The sequence below is a fragment of the Barbus barbus genome (genome assembly GCF_936440315.1).
Source record: "Barbus barbus genome assembly, chromosome: 37".
Taxonomy (NCBI): domain Eukaryota; kingdom Metazoa; phylum Chordata; class Actinopteri; order Cypriniformes; family Cyprinidae; genus Barbus; species Barbus barbus.
The window spans coordinates 20,366,829-20,391,180 of NC_136715.1; the positions used below are offsets into that span (position 1 = coordinate 20,366,829).

General features: G+C 38.1%; 1 protein-coding gene across 5 annotated transcripts; it reads right to left on the minus strand.

The window, feature by feature from the left end:
- Positions 1 to 465: 465 nt before the first annotated feature.
- Positions 466 to 21,830, minus strand: LOC306857077 (DAZ-associated protein 1-like). 5 transcript variants are annotated; one of them, XM_079396747.1, is made up of 13 exons: positions 21,682 to 21,830; positions 20,473 to 20,513; positions 18,670 to 18,836; positions 18,438 to 18,503; positions 17,618 to 17,725; positions 17,216 to 17,264; positions 13,472 to 13,605; positions 9,133 to 9,286; positions 8,816 to 8,845; positions 7,640 to 7,792; positions 7,356 to 7,523; positions 3,582 to 3,671; positions 570 to 1,323 (listed from the first exon to the last, which is right to left on the minus strand). In XM_079396747.1, exons 1-13 carry the CDS (start codon positions 21,747 to 21,749, stop codon positions 1,151 to 1,153), a joined length of 1,401 nt encoding a protein of 466 aa, XP_079252873.1. In that variant the 5' UTR covers positions 21,750 to 21,830; the 3' UTR covers positions 570 to 1,150. The 5 variants fall into 5 exon arrangements, with proteins under 5 accessions (XP_079252876.1, XP_079252877.1, XP_079252875.1 ...); XM_079396748.1 differs by having other exon boundaries at positions 575 to 1,323; positions 13,472 to 13,554; XM_079396750.1 differs by lacking the exon at positions 3,582 to 3,671 and having other exon boundaries at positions 466 to 1,323; positions 13,472 to 13,554.
- Positions 21,831 to 24,352: the final 2,522 nt, after the last annotated feature.

The following is a 24,352-nucleotide window of genomic DNA, read 5'->3' on the forward strand; positions in this document are numbered from 1 at the left end:
AAAAAACACATGACCATGGACCACAAAACCAGTCATAAGTATCAAAAAGCTGAATAAATAATCTTTCCATTGATGTATGGTTTGTTAGGATCGGACAATATTTGGCTGAGATGCAACTATTTGAAAATCTGGAATCTGAGGGTGCAAAAAAATCTAAATATTAAAAAAATTGCCTTTAAAGTTGTCCAAATGACGTTCTTAGCAATGTATATTACTAATCAAAAATTAAGTTTGAATGTATTTATTGTATTAAATTTACAAAATATCTTCATGGAATATAATCTTTACTTAATATCCTAATGATTTTTGGCATAAAAGAAAAATTTATAATTTTGACCCATACAATGTATTTTTGGCTATTGCTACAAATATACCCCAGCGACTTAAGACTGCTTTTGTGGTCCAGGGTCAGATATATTTACACTAATATAATACTGGGATGATGCCATACTATACAAAACCGTGGACATTGCACTTATTTTAATATTTGACGAGTTCACGTTGAAACAGATAGATGGAAAGTCTTGCGTTCATGTAAATTTAAAAACAATTAAAACATCACCTCAATGAATCTGCACAACATGTTTTATTTAAATCATTTATTTCAAATAAACTCTCATTTTTGTGTGTATTTTCTTTTTTGCATAAGTGCAAAGTGCACTAACAGCCACCTGAGGGAAGTCTACATCCTTAAATAAAAAAACAAGAAAAGCGCACATATATTAGTACAAAATTCTTTAAAAAATTGCACAGTTTAGGTGTATAATACACATTTGTAATCTATTTCAAACTTAAATAAAATGGTAAAAGGCTCATAGAGTAAACAAAACTCACAAAATTGAAAATAAAAACATTTCCCCACTAATATAATTAAAGCTGAATAATTGGGAGACCCTGTAGCTGACGTCTGGTGCGTCTGTTCTGTGCTGATGTTTGACCAGACAATCCAAATCTATTGCTAAATACTTCAGTAGTTCAGTCCTACTACAAAATATAGAAGAGTACAGTGGTCTCCTATTATCGGAGTAGAGCCCCTGTTCACAATTTACACACAATAAAACCCCTTTTATTTGCTCCTGCAATCCAGTTCTCGTGCTCAAAACGTCTGTATCCCTGACGATGTGTATTGCATTGGGGGTGGGAGAGCAGCTCAGCGCCGGTAGGGGTGGAAGCCCTGTACATTGTGGTTCTGTCCTCGTCCGAAGCTGTTGGCGGCCGCCTGGGCTCCTGACGAGGGTGCGGAGGGGGCTGCGGCGTACGAGGCAGTTTGCTGGCTGGGGTCTGCAAAGCTATGACCAAAAGCACTCATGTCCTGCCCATAACCTGTCTCAACAGACATGAAAACATGGGATGTGATATTAAACACCAGTAAACTTGGAAGCGCCAGCATGTGACCAGGCTTTCAGGACATCTCTTGTAACCCCTCAGCATTTGATTGCGTTTGCTCGATTTTTCTCTTCTAAAGACCAAGGCCACGTACACACCACAGCTAAATACAGTTGACACTTCTCGTTAGTCCAAAGTATGCTTTGGTTTTTGCACAGTACACGTGACATGATTTTTTTGCGCTTACTTGTCTCTATGAAAAATGAACTTTAAAGTGCCCCTATTATGCCATTTTTAAGGTTGCTAATATTGTTTTATGAGTCTCCTAAAACAGGTTTACATGCATCCAAGGTTAAAAAAAAAAACGTTTAGTTTTCTCAAAAAATAGGTTTAATTTGACCTCATTTCTAAATGGTTCCTAAACGACTCGTGCGAAGCAATTCGACGAATCGGTCTCTCTAAACCCCTCCTTTCCGTGAGCACTCGCTGCTGTGATTGGTCTACCACGTGCAGTGCGAATGACAGCCCATTATGCAAATGTATTACAGATTGTACCGTAACAGATTAAGATTCGAATTCCTAACGACTCGTTTAGGCGATTGCAAGCCGACTATTTTTTATGAAAGACAATAACTTTATATATCGTGCACTTTCGCCTTCACAACTTTGCAGAAAGTTTATGTTCACATACTGCTACATGACGCACTGCATGAAAGGTAATATTCGAAAAGGCTTAATAGGGGCACTTTAATGGTTCAAGTCTGTTTACTTAAAGGGGTAGCTCACCCAAAAATGAAAATAGTCATCATTTACTCACCCTCGAGTTGTTTCAAACCTGTATGAGTTTCTTTACCGTACTGAACACAAAAGAAGAGATTTCGAAAAACGTTGGTAACCATACAGTTGACAGCAGCCATTGACTTCCATTGGAGAAATGGAAAAAAAACTTCATTTTTGGGTGAACTATCCCTTTAAAAGATTAATTACTATTAATTCTGCAAGTTTGTCCAAATTTGTCACTGTAGCTGCAATAAAACATGATCAATTTTAAGGTTGTTAAAAGTAGGCTTTTTAGATGATCTTTGACTTTCTACTTGAACATTAGGGGTAACTTTTTTAAAGACTGTTTATTTAACAAATGTAAATAAATATAGGCTTTATATGGATTTAAGGGGATGAGAAAAAGAACAAGACTAGTAATCTGGTCATTACTGATTTTAGTAATCAGAGCTGGTTGTGAAGGTGTGAAATCGGAAAGCGCTCAGCTGTACACATACGCTAACTGTTTGCAGTAAAACTGAAGTATACTTTGGATTTACGAGTTCAGTCTCGTTCGGTTCAATTTTATAACTCTACAACCAAATTCACTCCTGAAAAATTCTATAGTTGTTTACTCATTTCTATGCGGTTATAGATCTTGCTAATATTACTTTGGTTGAAAATGGGTAACACGAGCAGATGAAACTGTTGGCATCCATTTTTCTTTTTGTTGTGGTTATCGCAACGTCAATTCTGTACACAAGCAGCTTTGTGGTCTGTATGTGGCCAAAGTATGTCCAATGCATCTAAAAAAGAAAGACTCAAAACATAATTAACCAAACAGGAAACAGCTACAAACAAAAAGTATGATGACATGAAAACACATTTAAAGCAGTCTGGAAAAATTAAAACACAGACATCAAAGGCAGAAATGCATTTTGGAGAGAGTTTAATCCTAAAACTCTAGATGAAAGTGAAACGCTAGACTACAGGAACACAAATGATGAGAATGCATTACTTTTAAGAGTTGAGTAAAGAATTGAATTGCCAGCGGTCGCCAAATCCGGACAGATTTGTTCAGCCGTGTTTGTCACGAGGGGCACAGAATCCACAGAAAACCCAGCAGAGACAATATTAGATCATCCTTTTGCTAGCAAAGCAATGCAGTGATTGGAAAAAGAACATCTGAAGCAAGCCGTCAGTTTTGTTCATATAATAAACTACAGCTACAAGCCATACGAGTTACAATACTGAGAGATTCAGATCAACAAACACAAACATGGATTCATTGTATTTCATTCAAACATGCGTCTTTTGAGGCCCTCCGAATGACATGTAGCTGTACTTTAGTATATCCCATGAGAAACCGAAGAGATTGATGTAGAATATGCATACGGCATATGCATATTGTACATGGGATGCATGAGAAACAGAACCGAAGCCTGATGTTTGTTCTATTGGGTTTAAGTGATTGTAGGATGCAGTTGCTCACCTACCTGCGCTATATCCCTGCTCTTCCTGTACATAAGTGTGAGAAGGACGCGTTGGTCCGTAGGCAGAGGGGTCCTGAGGATAGTTACCCAAGCCTAGCAGGGAGATGAGGAGACCAGGTTGACTCGACCCAAAGAGAGTCTGACTTAACTACTACCTTACAGCTCCTACCCAGGTGAACCCTGCCCTCGCCTGCTCTCAGGGCTCATGAACAGAACATGTGGATGGATCGGCCCCGCGCTGTTTCTAAATGAGTATGCTTATCAGGCTGCTCGGCCATCGAGGTGCTGATGAATGGAAGCAAAGCGGAGGCATGACAAACAGCGGCTGATGAGACTGCCTTGTAAGACCACCCATACATACATCCAGCCCACACAGATAGCCTGACCCCATGCTAACAGCCCTTTATGTACGGCAAAGAAAAGTGATGGGTCTAAATCGGGCTCAAAGACTTCATCCTTGATTGTTCTGACATAACATTCTTTTAAAATGATTGATGTTTATTACGCCCCAAATGACTCTATATTTTTAGTATCGATTCTGGTGTAAAGCCACACATTTAACTCAGATAGGGATAGGTGATATAGTGGTAGAAATTTGTCAACTGGTAGAGATTTTGGACTATCTTCTCTATCGCGGTTACATGCTCGTATGACGTTGCTGTGCTACGTGGTCGATTGGATCCGGGCAGCTCTTAAAGTGACAGCAGTCTAATATTCCTGCTGTCTGTCATTCATATTAGTACTGATATTACGCAGCGCCTGAAAGTAGTCCCCAGCAAATTAACTAGTTATGATATAGCTGGGGACTACTTTCAGGCGCTGCGTAATATCATTGGGCCTGCTGCACCCATGGTACGGCAGCAAAGTTTCTTGATTATTATAGTTCCTAGCCATATCGGCCTAGAAAATCGCAACTTTTCATTTTCTGTCAGTCTTAGTACATGATGTAACTACAGAAGAGTCAAGTTTTAAATTTGGTCATTTTTGAGCGAGATGCTAATGGTCTAAACCGATTCAATGAGCTATGCTAAACTAAGCCAAAAGTGCTACCGCCAGACCCGGAGATCGGCCGAATGGATTCAAAAATGGTAAAACTCAACTGTTTAACTCTTGGGGAGTTGTAAAATGAACCTATTTTCAAAAAAAAGGTGGAGTGTTCCTTTAAGGGGTTCTGAGTGGTTGCTAGGACATTACCAGGATGCTAGGATGTTGCTATGTGGTTACTAAGATGTTCTGAGTGACTGTAACGCTTTGATGTGAGGTTATTAGGGTGTTCTGGGTGGTTGCTGAAGGACATGATTTTTAAAGTGTTGTTGGGTTGTTGTTATGTTGTTGTATAGTTGCAAAGATTAGACTGGTAGGTAATTAGTTGCTATGTGGTTGGTAGGGTGTTCTGAATGGTTTCTAAGTAATGTTGTTGCTAAGGTGTTCTGAGTGGTTGCTAGGACCTGGTCACTCCAGTGTTATATGTGGTTGCTTGATTGTACAAATGGTAAAGTTATATGTGGTTGATAGAGTGATCTGGGTGGTTGCTAGTATGTTATGCAGTTGCAAAGATGAAAGTGTTTGTATGCAGTTACTGGGTTTTTGGTGGTTGCTAAGGTATTCAGTTACTAAGGTTCTGGGTGGTTGCTAGGACATTGTTCTGCAGTTGTGAAGATGTTCTGAGTGGTCTTTAGCATTTTGCTTTTGCTGTCTCTTGTTAAAGTATACAGCTGCTAAGATGTTCTGGGTGGTTGCTAAGATGTTGCTATGTGGTTGGTAGGCTGATCTGGGAGGCTGCCAGGATGCTATGTGGTTGCACAGATGTGAGTTGTTAGTTGAGTTGCAATGCAGTTGCTAGGTTGTTCTTGAAGGTTGCAAAGGTGTTCTGAGTGGTTGGCTAGGACATTGCTAGGGTGTTTTGGGTGGTTTTCTAGGATATTGCTGTACAGTTGCTTAAGTATTCTATGTGGTTAATTATACAACTGGTAAAGTGTTCTGGGTGGCTGGTTGAACATTGCTATGTGGTTGGTAAGATGATCTGGATGGTTACTAGGGTGAGACTGTTGTTAGCGAGTTTCTAAGTTGTTCTAAGTGGTCATTCTAAGTGGTTGCTAGGACATTGATAGGGTGTTTTGGGTAGTTATTAGCATTTTGCAGTGTGGTTGCAATATACAACGTATACAATGGCTAAGGTGTCCTGGGTGGTTGCTAGGACACTGCTATGTAGTCAGTAAGATAATCTGGGTGGTTGCCAGAATGTTGTTATGCAGCTGTAAAGATGATAGTGCTTGTTAGAGAGTTGCTTTGTAGTTACCGGGGTGTTCTTGATGGTTGCCGAAGTATTCATTTGGTAAGGTGGTTTGACAGGTTGCTAGGACATTGCTAGGGTGTTTTGAGTGGTTGCTAGAAAGTTACTATGTCATTGTTAAGATGTTCTGAGTGGTTGTTAGCATTTTGCTGTGCAGTTGCTAGGGTGTGCTGGGTGTTGCTAAAGTACGTTTCCTGTAGTGTTCTGGATGGGATTGCTAAGATGCTGTGCATGATGGTTAGCGTTTTGCTATGCTGCTGTTGTTAAAGCATATGATTGCTAATGTGATCTGCATGGTTGCCAAAATGTTGCTATGTGGTTGGTAAGGTGATGTGGGCAGGTTGTTAGCAAGTTGCTATGCAGTTGCTTGGGTGTTCTTGATGGTTTCTAAGGTATTCAGTTCCTAAGGTGTAATGAGTGGTTGTTAGCATGTTGGTAAAGTGTATGATAGCTTATGTGATCTGGGTGAATGCTATGGTGTCCTTGGTGGTTTCTTAAGTATGTAATTGCTAAGGTGTTCTAAATGGTTGCTAGGGTTTTTTTTTTTTTTTGTTTTTTTACGAGTACTGATTTTCTTTTTACACAGCTGATTTTCTGTGCCTAGATATGGACCGGTTCACCCCAAAATGAAAATTGTCATCATTTATTAACTTTCATGTCATTCCAAACCTGTATGGAATGTTAAAGAAGATATTTAGAGAATTCCGAAAGGCGTTTTCATACAAAAAGCAGTTTGGTTACCAATATTCTTCAGAATATCTTCTTTTGACTTCTGCAGGGTTTGGAATGAAATGAGTTAATGATGACAGAATTTGATTAGAGGCATCATTCAGGTTTGTAGCACAAATGGAAGGTAATGAATAATGTGGAGAATTATAATATTTAGGGTTGGAGGTTTGTTGTAGTAATAATTGCTACAGTAACAGCAGCTTCACCACTAAATGTACAGCATCCCACATCTCGCCGGCCTCCAGATGCTTTTAGCTCTGGTCGCTTCTATGAACCAGGGGTCTATGGCTATTTCTGTAGGGTCAGCTCTATTTTTTTCTATATTCTAATGGATGCTCCAGATTTCTGTACTGTGTCGGCACCTGCACCAAGAGGCGTTCTTTGTATATCTTATACTTGATGAAAGTCCGAAGTCACTTAAATCTCACATGCACTGCGACTTTTTCCCATCGGCACCCCAACCATCCAACGCCGCGACATCTACAGATGAAAACCCTTGTCTGCGTTAGGATGAAGCATCATCTGGTCAAAAGCAGCATTGCAGTACAGGATGATCTAATTCACACATACCACTGGATAAACCCCCACAGACCACATATATCTTGATTGAGGGTAAATAAACTGAGCGTCTGTGTGGAAGCGTGTGTATGTGATGTCATCATGCCCGTTCAGCTGTGTGAACAGGAAGCAGAACCACTGTGATGGGCTACAGCACATCTGCAGTGGTTTGGTGCCACGGTTTAGTGCGCTCTTACCATACTGGCTGTAGGAGAAGTCTGGCTGTGCTGGGGCGGCTTTGCTCAGGTCCTGAGAGGGAGTTGTGGCAGGGGCAAAACCTAAAGGGCCTGCGCCCGGCGTGGCGGGAGGGGGAGGCATTCCCTGTGCTACAAACTGGTCACCTTGAGGTGTTCCAAAGCTATATCCTATGTTGACAAAAAAAATAAAAATAATGCAGGAATATATATATCACATGGTTGAGTAGAGTCTTTAAGTCATATATAGAAATGGCACTGCAAAAAATATCAAAACTTTCACTTACCAAACTGAGGTTGTGTGCTAAAGCCCTGCTGGGGGTATCCCTGAGGTGCCCCAAATGCCCCTGTATGTGGTGCTGCAACTATAAATGCATTAAATGGAGAAGGAGGTTGTGCGGGTGCCCCACGGCCAGCAGGTAAAGGAGGTCCATACCCACCTGAAACACAGAGGGGGTCCACACGCATCACATTTTAGTCAAAACTCACTCAGGTTAAGTCTGATGCAACTGAACAAGTATAAAATATTTATAAAATAAACTATGCACACCAAATACCAAACTTTACTTTATGAAATGTAATTTCACTAAATAAATTGTTCAACATACAAACAATATATGTAAAATATTAATAAAATAATAAATATATATATTAATTATTTTAAATGAGGTATTTTAAAATTTATGGGGTGGTGATGGCGCAGTGGATAAGACACATGCCTTTGGTGTGAGAGACCCGGGTTCGAATCCACTGTGAGACACCAATGTGTCCCTGAGCAAGACACTTAACCCCTAGTTGCTCCAGAGGCGTGCGACCTCTGACATATATAGCAATTGTAAGTCGCTTTGGATAAAAGCGTCAGCTAAAATGAATAAATGTAAATGTAAATGATCATATATATATACACGTGTGTGTGTGTGTGTGTGTGTGTGTGTGTGTGTGTATTCCAAAGTTTAACAGTTTGGGTTCAGCATATTTATGAATAAAATATTAATTAATGCAATAGTTTATAAAGTAATAAAAAAAAAAAAGTTTATTCAGCAAAACTGCATTAAATTGATCAAAAATGACAGAAAATTTCTATTTCAAATAAATGCTGTTCTTTTGAATCAGAGCAATTCTAAAATATATATATATATATATATATATATATATATCATGGTTTCCACAAAAATATTAAGCAGCACAACTGTTTTCAATATTAAGAAACAATAAAAAATGTTTGCCAAATCAGCATATTAGAATGATTTCTGAAGGATCGGGTGACACTGAAGATATATTGATATAGATATATAAGATATATTGAAAATAGAACACAGTTATTTTAAAGTGTAATATTATTTCACAATATTACTGGTTTTTTAACAGCAGTGTAAATATAAAGTATATTCAGGGAAATGTGTGAATAGGCCTTTTACTTCAAATGTCAAAATATAATAACCGAACAATAAAACAAAACATACCAAGAGGTTGACCTGTAGACACCCAAACACCTGGAACAAAAAAAACACATTTTAACTCACAACCACTAGACCATGAAATTACAAACTGAATCAGAACTGTACATCAAACAAGGGCGAAGCCAGAACATGTTCAATTAAAGTGTTGTATGTCTGGATTCACGCCAAGCTTATTTCGGGCGAGATCTACATGAAAACATCCCCCCCCCCCCCGCACAGCAGACAAACCCAGTGTGGTTTAGCCAGATGGCTCTTAGGATAAATTTTCAGGTTGGGACGTGTTACGCTCCCGCTGCGTTCTGGCCCACCGTGTCACTCACCCTGAGGCCCATAGCTCTGCTGCCAGCTCGGAGCCGGTTGTGCAGCCCAGCCATTGGCTGCGCTTAAGATGGCTCGGGGCCCCCACTGATTGGCTCCCAGCTGCCCAGGGGCGGGAGCTTTGCTGTCCCGTGGCTCCGCCTTCTTCACTTCAACCTGCACAAAGGACAAGAGGTCGTAACTAGCGAGAGGAGAATTAACATACTGCCTACCTCCCCCACTCACCTATCAGAAACTTTAGCCCTCACCTCAGAAAAGATACTCTTACTTAGGCCAAATACATGACCGTAGTCCAGATGGAATGGAATATACTTGGTCTCTTCTATTGGATAAGTTTTTAAACCAATGTTTCTGAGGTACTTGGTTATAAAAGGGACATTTAAGTCTGCTAAAAGTCTATAGGTCAGATCAAGCAGGTCGAGTTCTGCGTAAACTTGAGAATATTAATATTCATTACCACATATGTACCTGAGAAACACTGTCCCTTCATATATCTTACATCTCAGCTCTTTTAAGTAGTTATAAACTGCTAATAGAAAATTAAGACTTACCTCCCCCTGGCTAATGCTTAAGAACCTCAGTTTAGATATGACAATAGTGACAATAAGTGTCAATGGTGTTTAAATGTATGATAATCTAATTGTACCAAATAATTAACATGCAGATAATAAAAATGGAGAGACAAAAGTCTAATCAGAGAAGAATCTTCATACTGTGTCAAACATGAGAATTAATATACATTTTCTGCAGAAAATTAGCAGGCAAAAATGCTGTTTGCTATTGTTTATGCTGCTAAGGTGTTTTTGCCAAGGTGTGGCTAAGCGGTTGTTAAGGTGCACGTTTATGCGGATGCTTACAGGGCCAAATCAAAAGATCCCACCCTAAAGACTCTACAATGTTCTGTTCTCTAGATATGGCTTGGGACGTCTATTAAAATTGCAATGTAATGGTAGCAGTAACCAATTTTTTTCTTCCGTATTGTGACATACATTTGAATTAATAATCCATTGGTTGTTGGTTGGATGGAAGCAGATTTCAATGCGAGCTTGCAGTCGATGGTAAGGAAAGGGAAAATATATGCAGACAAAAGGACTGGAGAAGTCCAAAATATGTCCCTGGAGAGTTTCACCGGAAGGTCGAGTTATGCCATTTTGATATAAAAAAACAAAACAAAAAAATGCTCAAAAAGAATGTAAAAATTTAAACGTGCATGTATGACTATTCACAATAGTAGGGGTGGGCAATATAACCAAAATCTTATATCACGATAGGAGTAATTTTATTTCATGGTAACGATATATATATCACAATAAAGTTATTTTTGCTTTACATAAGGTCTTTATGATATCAATTTTTACCATAGAAATCTCATAATTCTTGTCACCAAGTGTCAATATGACAAAAAAATAAAACTTAATTAAAAAAAATTATTTAAAAACTCAAGTTCACTGAAGACAAGTAAACAATCAGCGATTAAATACGAATAAAAAACTACAAGCAAACACGACAAAAAAACTACAGTAGAACAAATAAATATTCTTCACTGTGTAAAATAAACATTTCTTATTATTAAAGTTACAAAAGTGATTTAAATAAGTGCAGTGAGAGATTTCCACTCTTTTGTTGTTTGATTAATATGAACGACAGACAGCAGGAATATTAGACTGCTGTCACTTTAAGAGCTGCCTGGATCCAATATACTGTTACACGTGTTTTCTTTCTCAGCTGTTTGCTTTCACTTAAGACCTAAATCTGCGTTTATGAGGATACTTACAAAGACGGGCATTTTGACACATATGTACAAGTGCATGTTTATTTATCCATTCAAGGCCTATAAGCGGCAAAAATAACTCTGTGTAATACTCCCTTCTCTGACAGTGCTCAGAAACACAGTGCATATAGCATATATGATTTCTCTTTCGCAGCTGACTGCATTTCAGTGGCTTAAAATCCCTTTTAAACGGCAATGCAGAATAAGCGTTTTCGTGACCATGTAGAACAGCAACGTCACATGAGCGTGTAACTGCGATAAGAGATAATAGCTCAAAATCTCTACTGGTTTGACAAATTTCTACTGGTTAATTGTGCCTACGGGGAAATCGCCCACCCCTACACAATACGCATTTTGAAAACATATTTCAATTCTCATTTTTATGCAGACCTAATCTCCAAAGTATTAAAATACCTCTCCTCAACAAACCAAACACCATTTGAGGTATCATTCATGTATTTGATTATAAATCATGATTATTTTGTTCAAACAATATAATCATGATTATCAATCATGATTATTGTCATTTTAAAAATTTTCACATAACCACAAAAAAAAAAAAAAAATGGTTTGCTCAGATTTAGTCTCAGCAAACAGCACAAACGACTGTGTGAAAGAAAACAGACCGACTGTATTACACTTTCATTTGAGCAGAATATGTCAATAGAGATCACATGCATGTTTACCGGTGGGGTTTTTTCTGTAACATAGAGAGATGCATGCACATGGTTGCCAGGTTGGGAAGGTTAAATAAACCACTAAGGTAGAAAATGTATTGATTTATGAAAAAAGCTTTGATTGGGGGATTTAAGCTTTTGAAATCTGGCAACCACAAAAGCATGTTGCCAATGCAAGATTACACATATTCCAATTTAAAATGAAATGTTATCAGGATAAGTAGCCAACAGGCAAATATTGTAAACAACTATGCTTAATAAATCAAGAAAGGCAGAAATCATGATGAGGATTAAAATACGATTCATTGTATGGACCTAAGTAATGTTTCCCTTAGCAATTACCACTAATTATATAATTATCCAATTAGGCGAATGACATTCTATTTCCTGCCACTCAAAAAAAAAAAAATAATGGACAAACGAGGTTTAACACACACAGGAAAGTTTCACTCCAGTTAAAGTGGAGATCCAGAAATAGACCTGAGACTCTAAAGGGGGTGAGTTATTGGGGTCACCTTGCATCAAGAGCGAGAGACGATATTTTTATGTTGGAAAGCAGCATAAATGTAACGACTCTTTTCGTCTCTTTCCTCCTCTCTCACTGTCGACCTAATTAGGTATCAGTTTGAGCGAGTGGTCTGCAACCCTCGCATCGGCAACACGCCCCCCCGCATTCCCGCGGGCATCACCGCTCAGAGTGATGGGAGGCCTTGCGCAAGTCTTCGCATCTAACAGTAGAGCTGGGATTTGGTACACAGTTTGATATGCTCCAGTTTCTAATTTTATAACATATGGCCCCACCTCCCTTAAAGCCCCAATGAAATAATGTCATGTGAAGAACAATAGCCCAGGTACCGTAGTACCTGATTCCTTTAGGAACACAGACCCCAGTCAAGGAGAACGTCAGCGGGCGAGAACAAACTCAATGTAGGACAAAAACTACGGAGCTATTCTGGAGTCTTGGACGAACTTGCTGGAAATGGTTTTTCACTTTAAATCAGCACACTGCAGTCATGACGGAGCAAGGAAACGCCTCGGGAGACCAAACATAGAGACGGGCCCCTCCGCATTCTGGGCCTGCGTGACGCTATTAGTCTAAATGCTACATATATTTTTTCAAAATGCAGATCAACCTCAAACCGGCCACGCTGGGAGTGATATTTTACTAAGTGGAGCTGGTGAGGTGAGATAACACATGACGCGACTTGTTCAGTCTTGTACTATCCCTCAAAACAGACTAATACACCTAGGTATCAGACAATAATCTTAAGATACAGAGACGTTAGCTACCCACCCAAAACCCGTTTGGAGTAGACTAACAGACACAGTATGGAGATTCAAATATTGAGGTCACTTAATTGAGATTTCTCTTTGCCTTCTGGGGTAATATAGAACTCAAATAGTAAGTGACCTGACAGTAACAACCTGAATAAAAGAAAAAAAAGAAAAAGAAAAACCAACCGGTTCTTTAGGTGATTGCTGATATAACAACTAATGCTTTAAAGGTCACTTAGCATTTACATACAGTGATAATTTAGAATGTAAAAATAATAGATAAACATTCTAATAGTTCACTTTATTTGAATAATTATTCACTTTTATACAGCATTACAGCACCTAAAGGAGCGGTCCAAATGAACCAAGCCTTGGGCGACTAACATGGTCAGAAATTTATGTAAAAATACATAAAATGTAACAAAACACAAACACAATAAAATATTTTTTTGCTCAATATATTGCAAACTTTTCCCACATTGGGAGAGAAATAATGTTTTCAATAATGAGAAACAAACTCACTCAAATGTCAAATTTCCAACTATTAGTTTATGCGTATGTTTGGTCACCCAAGCTTTAGTTTCTGTTGTAGGGGAAAATAAAACTACAACTACACACTTTTTTGCCCATGATGTCGTGAAAATGCATGTTGACAGCCTGGTCCACTGATTGTTCGGCCTCGAAAGTAATAAATCCAAAACCTAGCCAACGACCAAAAGTCAACAGAGCAGCAGGGTGTTGGGACAGAACAGCTAGAAGAACATAAGAGGGATGGGGTGGGGGGTACCTGAGGTTCAGATGACATCCCGGCCCGTGTCACCAGGAAAGGTCACAGGTGGAGGCCCGAAAGGACAGAAGCGTTACGTATTATACTTTAAACCTGAACGTGTTTAATGAGTAACAGCCATAGACGGCATTCTATAACAAAAGTCAGGTCTTATGCAACCTCAACGGTACTAATGGCGGATCTTTGTCAAATTATGGGTTTGATTTTTCTTTCTGCCTTTTAAGTTTCATCCGAACCTCACTTTCATCACCACCCCAATCTTACACAACAAATGCGAGCAGCAACCACAATTATCAATGCATAACAAGAATGATCATTACAACTACAGGTTTTACTGGTTTTTCTCAAAGCTTCCCAAAATGCTACAGTACTTTGGGCAAACCAAGAGAACGAAGATTGTAACACTGCAACAAAAGCACCACAAGGATATAAGGATATCTGTGAAACATTTAATGCAGCCCAGTTTCTCGTGTGGCGTAAGCCCGGTTAATGCTCAATTTCAGAGATCTGCTTGGAGGCTCGAGGACAACGGAAAAGACGCAACCGTGTGCACCCACGCGTACAGGGGTCGCGCAGTCACAGCTATCAAAGCGAAGCACGATTCCAAGGTCACTTATGCGATAAGACAGAGCACAATCCTCCAGCAGCAGCTGAGTTTAGCTGCGCCAGATCCACCAGTGTGAACTAGTTTCCGTCAGATCAGATAACTGTGGCAGAACTGGGCTGTGAGAATCTCCACTTTGGGATCTAACCTGATTCCGATTGCACGTCCTTTGAGACCGAAGAGATCTGAGAATTTGTACACTATGTGGAGCAGAACCATCTGTCTAAATGAGGACTAAATATACTCAACCTGCCCTTCATCACCAGGCCTGGTTTCATTAAAGAAGAAAGCTATAGAGGCTTTTAAAAGTCAATTGAATGCACTTTTGTCTCTTCTTAGCAAAACTGACTAGTTGTTGCACCGTCTGGAAAATTTGTCATCCAGCAGGTCCCGTTTAGGAGCCGTTCACACTGGACCGCATCTGAACTCAATTTGAGCGGTGAATTTGCACAGGCGATACTTTGAGAACTGGTGCCTTAAATGAAATTAATTTAGAGACACAACTTCATGAAGAGGGTTTTGCAATGCTGTGTCTATAAATTCATTCCCATTTGCACTTGGACTAGTCAACTATCCTGAGCCATTGTTAAAGTCCTGCATGCATAAAGCCAGTGAGAACACAAACCTGACTTTAACAACTAGACGGTGTGTAATTACTACATTTAGTATGATAATCTATAATCTTTACTCTTATTTAGTAAAACGCAAACAGAGACCATCTGCCTCGCTGTACGCACTGAATCTCTCAACAGGAAGTCGGTTTTAGTTAAAAGAAAGCACGATGACAAGTCACTGCCTGTAGTAGGGCACAAATTGAAGCATTAACCATGTTTACACCAGAGAAACAGGCTTGTGTGTGTTTCACACCAGGCCTTAATCTGTGTGGTGCCACTATCTGTATTGCATCCTACAAGAAAGAACAGACATATCTCAGGAAAAACGTTAATGCATTCAAACACTTGACAAGGAAAACAGGGACATAAAAAGAAAGATAGAAAGGGCTTACTTAAATGTACTACATTGCAATAAACACTCGTAGATCAATCAAATGTAAATGTTCATTATTTTAAAAAAAACTTATTCAATGTCTATAGGTTAACATAAATGTAATTCAAGAAATTTAATAAGACAACTGCAAATGACAAACTATTCCATGTTTACCCAACAAGAGTGAAATGTGAAAAGCAATTTAAGTTCGAACAGTAAAAGCAGTTCAGTTTTCTGGAAGACATGGAAGGACATGGTTTGAGTGAATGTAAATAGTGCGCTGCAATCTTTCCATAAACACTGAGCAAAATAGGATTTTAAAATGAAATATCTGTTCATTTTGATGGCTTTGTTTCTCATTTAGTTCTTCAGCTGGACCACGTCATGGCCATTTTCAGCTGGTCTGAATATGTGCTGTTATGGAAAACAGGTACTGGATAGATAATAAATAATGAATGATGATGAAATTGGTTACATTTTTCCAGGATTGTTGTGACCTATACAGCTATGAACAGCCTTCTTAAATGCATGTCCCTTGTTATTGTCCAAAAAGCACTTAACACAAAAAGCAGTGCATATGAGTCAAGCATTATATGTTTTAAAGGGATAGTTCACCCAAAAATGAAAATTTACTCGCCCTCAAGTAGTTCCAAACCTGTATGAATGTATCCCACATTCTTCAAAATATCTTCCTTTGTGTTCAGCAGAACAAAGAAATTCATACAGATTTGGAACTACTTGAGGGCGAGTAATTGACAATTTTAATTTTGGGAAAAAAAAAAAAAAAAAAGAGAGACACTTTTCATCTCGGAGTGAATTGCTCCTTTAAGGCACAGGCAGATGTGCAAAACGCTGAACTGACTGAACATGTTTGATGCAAATGTTTGCGTGTCATGTGGATGCTGCTGATTTGCCTTGCCACCATACAAGAGTTGAGACACACCAAACCAAGCATGAGAGGGGTGGATGGCTTGCGTGATGTTCCCTTCTCTTTGGGTCGGAATAGTTTGTCTTGCGTATGAGGTGAGAAAGGCTGCATTTACACTGGCAGAAAAAATCTGATCTTTTGCCCACATCTGACACAGATCGGAATTTGATGCACGAGTGTAAACACAAAAATCCACACGAGATCCGATTTTTTCGTATCCGATCTGAGCCGTTTCCAAATGTGGTTTTCAATCAGATACATATCCGATATCTGGACATCCGACCTACGTCTAAACACACATATCCGATTCTCCACAGAACTCCCAAAGCGAGGGCGACACGTTTGCTCATAAAGATTTTTAATGGCGTTTTTATGCTGGCGTGCTCTATGCGGTCGTATTTTATTGAAATGGAAACTTTATATAACATAGCTAAGAAATTGCAAATTCAGAATTTTGAAAATACAACAGCTAAAAGCTACATTATATTTCTCAGCAATGTGGTGATAACTAAGAAGTTTTTGTAATTAAACAGACGCTTGTTCGCAATGCTTCACAATCACTTGGTCCCTCGCACGTGGGTGCATGCGTTCGTTCGTTCTCTCTCTCTCTTTCTCTCTCGTTAATTCATTCAAATTCATTTAAATAAATATCATCTTTATTTCACTAAAGAATTCTACCTCAGCTGTAGATAAAATAGTCTAACAAATTAAAATTACAGTCAGATTTTGTGCTGCAAAACATCCATGACAGCCGTTGTCCATGCTGGTAAATAATAATGGCCATTCGACGTGAATTATATAAATAATTTTAATAGCATGTCCATTTAAAACCCGAGTGTCTACCATGTGCATAGCAATGCAATCACTGCAGACAATTATTTTGGGTGGGAATTAATGTAAACACAGATATCGGATACCAGTCGTGTCTAAACTGAATGTAAACAGACGGGCCAAAAAAATCGGATATGGTCAAAAGATCAGATCTGTGCATTAAGACTTGCAGTGTAAACGCAGCCAGAGAGACTGAATGGGAGCAAATATGAATGTGTGGATTACCTCGAGGCCTCTGTTTCTCTGCGTCATAGATCATTACCACCTCTGTGACCTTCAAAAGGGAGAACAGGACCCATGAAGGACGAAACGGACATTGAAAAGCATCATATATAATACATATTACATACAGTGGGGTCCAAAGGTGTGATAAAATATTAAAAACAAGGGATTCAAAATCTGTGAATACCAAAGTAAAAATGTCATGTAAAATTAATGAAAAGATATAAGATTTCGCACTTCTAGGTCACTTATCAATAAGCAAGTACATGGCCATGCAACCTTTTGGACTCCACTGCACCTGCTCATTTGTGCATCGTTTGACATCCTTTCAACATCTTTATGGAATTTATTAATAACACTTAATTAAAGAATAATGCTACATTTCTGCATCTGTGTCCATCTCACCACTCCAAATCTGTTGAAATAATCCCTGAGTTCAGCTTCGCCGCAATTATGAGGAATTCCACCCACAAATATCTTCTTAGATTTATTGCTGTCACTTTTGCTTCCTTTCTAAAACACACACACACACACACAAACAGAACATTTGAGTTAGGCAAAGACTGGACAATTATAGCATTTAAAGGGATAGTTCACCCAAAAATGAAAATTAATCCATTGATTTACTCTCCCTCAAGACATCCTAGATGTATACGATTTTCTTTTTTCAGACGAATACAATCGGAGTTATGTTAAACAATGTCCTGGCTGTTCCAAGTTTTATAATTGCAATGAATGGGTGTTTAGATTTTTAAGCCCAAAAAAGTGCATCCATCCATCATAAAAAGTGCTCCACGTGGCTCCGGGCAGTTAATAAAGGCCTTCTGAAGCGAAGCGTTGCATTTGTGCAAGAAAAATATCCATATTTAAAACTTTATAAACTTGAATCTCTATCTTCCACTAACTACACGTCCACATGAGAGTGGCGTTCCAGCGAATGACTTTTCATGATGGATGGATGCATTTTTTTGGCTTCAAATCTCAACCCCCATTCAGTGCCATTATAAAGCTTGAAAAAGCCAGGACATTTTTTAATATAACTCTGATTCATCTGAAAGAAGAAAGTCATATACACCTAGGATGGCTTGAAGGTGAGTAAATCATGGGGTATTTACATTTTTGGGTGAACTACCCCTTTAATAAAATAAACATGTAGTTTTCAGATTCTAATGAACATACTTAATTTTATTTTTAATTATGCGGTTTTACATTTTCAAGTTCTTACCCAGCCATCTTTTGCCCGAGTCTTCTCAGGCTGCATACCTCTAGGTGTACAAGGCTTTGGGTCGATCTGCAAGAATAAACAGATAGCACTTATTCAGTAAAAAAAATAAAAAAATAAAACCAGCATGCCATTAGAGCACTTGATTTTGGGGTCACATAATGCCTATGTATTTAACTCAGCATTAAAATTTATCGTGATAGGGCAAAATGGGATTATCAGCAATTCTCCTCACATTTCTTCCATCCAGGTTATGAGGTTTGGTGTCCAGGACAGTCCGTACGCAGTTGGGGTCTTTAAACTTCACAAAGCCAAAGCCCCTGGACTGATTTGTGCTTTTATCTTTCATGATGACACAATCCACAACCTCTCCATACTGAGAAAAGTAGTTTCGCAAAGTCTCTAACAAAACACAGAAAGAAATAATTATGTCCACAACACGACTTTGCTACATTTAGATCGGTGGTTCTTAACTGGTTGGTAGAATTAAAAGTCTGGTCAAAAACAAATCATATAATGTACAGTTCGGATAGCACAAAAAGACTGATCAATTATAAGAGGAAAAACATTTCCTATCTACGTGTACAATCAAACTTTACAGCGCTTTGGAGACAACTGGCAGAAGTGAGCCAAACCAGACTAGAAACCAAAATCCATATATTAATAGTTTGCATGACATGTCCTCAACCTTAAAAACCAATGTAAAATCTGGGTTTTGAAGCAACACCAGCTGATAACCACCGATCATCATTTTTCAGAGCCATTCTGACAGATTCTACAATAACACATGCACAACAGCTCAATGCAGCGCAGATGTATTATTACACTATATTGCCAAAAGTATTGGGTCACCCCCTTCTAATGAACATGTTTGATTACTTTAGTAATTTCTATGAGTACAAATCTTAATGTTTAAGCATATAATGATATTCTAGGGAATTGTGTGCTTCTAATTTTATAGCAACAGTTTGGACAGGACCCTTTTCTATTCTAACATGACAGTGTCTCTGTGTGTAAGGCACGGTTCAAAAAGACATGATTGATTGAGTCAGTGTGGAAGAACTTGACTGGTCTGCAGAAAGCCAAGTCCTGATCCCAGCTGAACACTTCTGGTGTGACTTTAAATGCAGACCTTGAGCCAAAAACTCAGCACCAAACACAGCAAATCAGCATATTAGAGTGATTTCTGAAGAATCATGTGACACTGAAGACTGGAGTAATGAAAATTCAGCACATAAATTAATTACATCTTAACATGTATTAACAGAAAAATTAATTTGTGATAAAAATTCACAATATTGATGTTTTTACTAGATTTTTTATTTGCACAATGTAAAATGCAGTCTGGTTGCAACTTTTTTTCTTTTTTTTAATCTTACCTAACAAACTTTTCAACACAATAAATACAGTATCTCAGTTGAGCAAACTGATATAACACTCCAGCACACTTTATAAATACACTAGACGAAAGCCCAAAGGTCAAAATTCAGAACATTACAATTCTGTTTTATATGCAGTAACGTCAAAACGAGAATGGCAATTAAAAATGTCACACAAAATCATCATATGATGGGAATGACAAGTACAGCACACAAGGCTTTGAAATGTATGATGAAATATTTCAAAAAACATATTAAAAAAAAGAAAGCATTCAAAAAAATACATACGCCATGAACAATATTAGATCATTTTCCATCGATTTCCTCATTGCATTTTACGCATGCTATTTGATACAGGCTTTATTCGATTTCTGGAGCTTGCATCTAAGTGGCTCTCTCACTTGCACCCACATACTGAAAAGGCAAGCTCAGCCCCTGAGTGACAGCCTGGTTTCTACGCTGAGAACATGCCGAGCAAATATAAGTTTATGGAGAATATTATAGCATGCATCAAGCCAGCAATGCAAAACAAGACGGTGCTTTTAATGAACAGCACACTAAAGTGATACAGGCTCGCAGTGCACACACTTGCATTATTTAAGAGCAACTGATGTTACTGTATAAAACTATATGAGGGTTAATAGGACAGTAACACTCACCCTGGGTGGTGCTCCAATCCAGTCCACCCACAAACAGCTTCCTGCAACACAAAGATGAGGGAACGTCACAATGCATTTGCGTTCATTCAGAAAGGAGCATGAGTCAAGGTGAAGGAGAGAAACACGTTTGCCCTTGGCACTGAAAGACTGATCCGTGCGGTCTAACGGGTCATAATCAGAAACCAACCATACATTCAAATACCCCAGATAAACTCCGAAACCATCTCAGACATGAGCCGGTTTAACAAATCAACCTGGCTGATGTAAAACTGCTGCAGGCTGGGTCACACTGTGCATGCATGAGTTTCTCCTCTGGTCTGATTATAAATCTTATAGTATAGAAGTCAGAGAGATGAAATCTTCCAATATGATTATATATATATATATATACATACAACAGTGATACAAGTCTCCAGTTTGTGATTATAGCCTCTAGTCTAATTATAAAACTTACTATATGTGACCATGGACCACAAAACCAGTCATAGGTAGCAAGGGCATATTTGTAGCAATAGCCAATAAAACATTGTATGGGTTAAAATTATTGAATTTTCTTTTATGCCTAAAATCATTAGGATATTAAATAAAGATCATGTTCCATGTAAATGGCCTACTGTAAAATATATCAAAACTTAATTTTTGGTTAGTAATATGCATTGCTAAGAACTTTCTCAATTTTTTCTCAATATTTTGATTTTTTTTTTTTTGCACCCTCAGATTCCAGATTTTCAAATAGCTGTATCTCAGCCAAATATTGTCTTATAATAACAAACAAATACATCAATGGAAAGATTATTTATTCTGCTTTCAGATGATGTATACATCTCAATTAAAAAACATGACCCTTATGACTGGTTTTGTGGTCCTGGGTCACATATGAAAGAAAGCAACGTGTAAGTGTTTATAAAACTTGCATTATAAAATACTCCGGTTTGTTTATAAGAAACTTGCAGCATGACACGAGCCTCCAGTTTTTCTGTCAATCTCTTAGCTTCGTTATTGAAGCATTCTATCAGTTAAATTGAAAGATAAACACGTCGTTGTCAAATTTAAGGAGATTACTGGTGCACCAGAGTGAGTTGCGGAGCTCGGCGGGATGGTTCGCTGGGATCTGCTGTCCTTCGGTCGGCCCGCTGCGCATCTTTCTCCGCTGGAACGGGACAAGTACGTTACATCCAAACACTGTCATATAAGCACACCGTGTCTTACCCAATTTCATCTCCAGCTAAATTGCTGTTCATCTCCGTGGCGAGGGTCGTGGACGGGAGTGCTGACATGGGTCCGCTCGCTCGGTCTCCTGCCGGTCTCCGCCGCCAGGGAAGGTCACACTCCGCTTTCGGTTCAAACCGAATCTGCGCAACACTGACGCGGCCACGGGGCGCCCCAGCAAGGGCGGCGCAATCAGAGTGGAGCATGATGGGAAATGTAGTCCACTAGGCTACAGTATCATGAAAAAAAATAGAATTTGACACAGTAAAAAATATATGAGACTTACATATTTATCTATTTAATTTCAGTATATAGCCTAGATATAATTATTAAGGCTGCAAGTGAATAGGGTAAAAACATTAACTAATAGTTATCGCCTTACTTACCCAGTACATTGATAATTGCAAATATTTTTTCTATTACGAGTTTTCAAAAATGTTAGGTTTAAATATGCAAATGAGGCATTATTTAATTAAATATGCGCTAATTTGCATAAATATCTAGTACAGAATTCTGAACACTGGATGAAGTCAGCTTCAAATTTCTTCTTTATTGTTATTTATTTATTTATTTTAACATATTAGAGTCAAATGTTTCTACAGAGGGAATTTGGGGTATCTCAGTTTTGTCAAAATACTTATAACAGACAGAAAACAATATATTTTCACAATTTTTGTTGTAAATATGAACAAATCCCACTGTAAAATCCTTCAGGATATAGACAGGGATAAAAATGTAAAGTTTGATGTGTGTATTAAGTCCTACTGAAGTGGAGATGTATGGCTCAGTGTAGGATAAAAAAAAAACTCATTTTGAAAAATGGACTTTAAAAATATGTATTGTAATTGAAATCTATTGACACAAATAGATTAAATGCTATAAAAGAAACACTTAACAGTGTCTTTTGGATGTTTTCTTTCCACTAGTCTGAAAAAAACCCTTTATGAAAAACCAAAAAGCCCAAAATCTCAAACTTGACAGATGCTTGAAAAAAACAGTGTTTTTTGCCTGCAGTGTCTCCCCTTAAGTTAACATTAGCATTAGTAAATAATAGCACCTTTGATAGATATTAGCATGAGTACTTGAATGTTCTGGCTTTTAATATAGTGAGAATTAATGATGACTGAGGCTGTCCCAGCTTTGCCATTCACCGATGATCCAGCTCTCTTCTCATGAAAGTTCAGGAGAAAGAAAGCAAAAACCAATTCAGGAATGAGTCATTATTTTTGTGAGGACTTTTGGGCTGTTCCAGGTCACAAAACAGGTCTGAATGATTTGTTTGCAAGTCCAACTGATTCACTGCTAGACTCACTAACCCGGTTGAAGTGGTTAACAGTTCACTAGAGGAAAAGATTTACTCCATATTTCAGTTTGTTTCTCACACTAAGCCATCATATGACTTCAAAAGGCTTGAAATAGAGTGCATGAACTGCTTTTACAACATTTCTAATATTTTATGGTACTTTCACAGAAATTCAGTTCCCATTTAATGTAACTGCATGGAAAAAAGGGCCTGTGCATTATTAAAAATTTAAAAATCAAACAAAAAATCAAGAAAATTGTACAGGTTTGTAATGACTTGGGTGAGTGAACGAGGAGAGAATCCCTTTTTTGTGAACTCTCTCTTTAAGAAATTTTAGTTCTGAGTGTGTTTAATAAGTTGTTTGGAACGTACTATCAGCAAACCTGGTTTAACAGGTTCATGAATACACTGTTGGGGTGAAGTTAGGCTATCAGTGTTTACAGGACAGGAGAATTAATTACTACTGTATAGAATATAAAAAGCTAAGAAGATTGTCGCAGACACATCTATTAATTAGTGATTAAATCCAATGTATTTTTGATTTGACTGAATAACATACAACCACAAAACCTAAGCAGGACCAATTAATTTCTTTTTAATAGTTTCAATGAATTAATTCCAATATACCATTGTGTGAATGTGAAAAAATGCAAAGAAATTCATTAAGATGTTGCAGCAGTTCTGACACAATATTATTTTTAAACTATTTTGTCACACAGGAATATTGGGTATGCAAGTAGCCTACGAATTATTAACTGAAATATTGATGAAAGTGGCCAAAAAAAGTGGCCGTTCTGCATGTAAATAGTTCAGAAAGTCCACTTGTTCTGTACGATTGCATAACCTTATCAGGCTTACGTGATAGTCAGACTGCATGCCTACTTAAATGCACATACAAACGCACCACATAGTACTAGTTTTTTATTTTTTGGTGGGACAAGGATCACAATGTTTTTGGACATGTATCATGCATGATATATATGTATATAATCATTCCATACCGTGGTATAAGATGGAGTCCAAGCCTGAGATCAATAGATATATATATTTGTGTGAAAAGTTAAATTGAAAATTAATTTGACAATAACATTTGATCTGTCCCTATTTTGCATTTATGATATCACTTGTGCTGATATGAACTCCTGCAGACCTTGATGATCCATGTTAGTCAAAGTCTGCTTTATTGTCAATTCTGACATGCATACAGAGAATTGAAACTGCGTTACTCTCAAGCCCTTGGTGCATGCAGATAAACACTAATTAGAATATAAAATACAACTATACAAATAAGGACATGCACAAAAGAACTGCAGCTGTTGGAAGTGCCATCACTGTACTTTAATGTACAATCACAGTACTGTGGTTCTG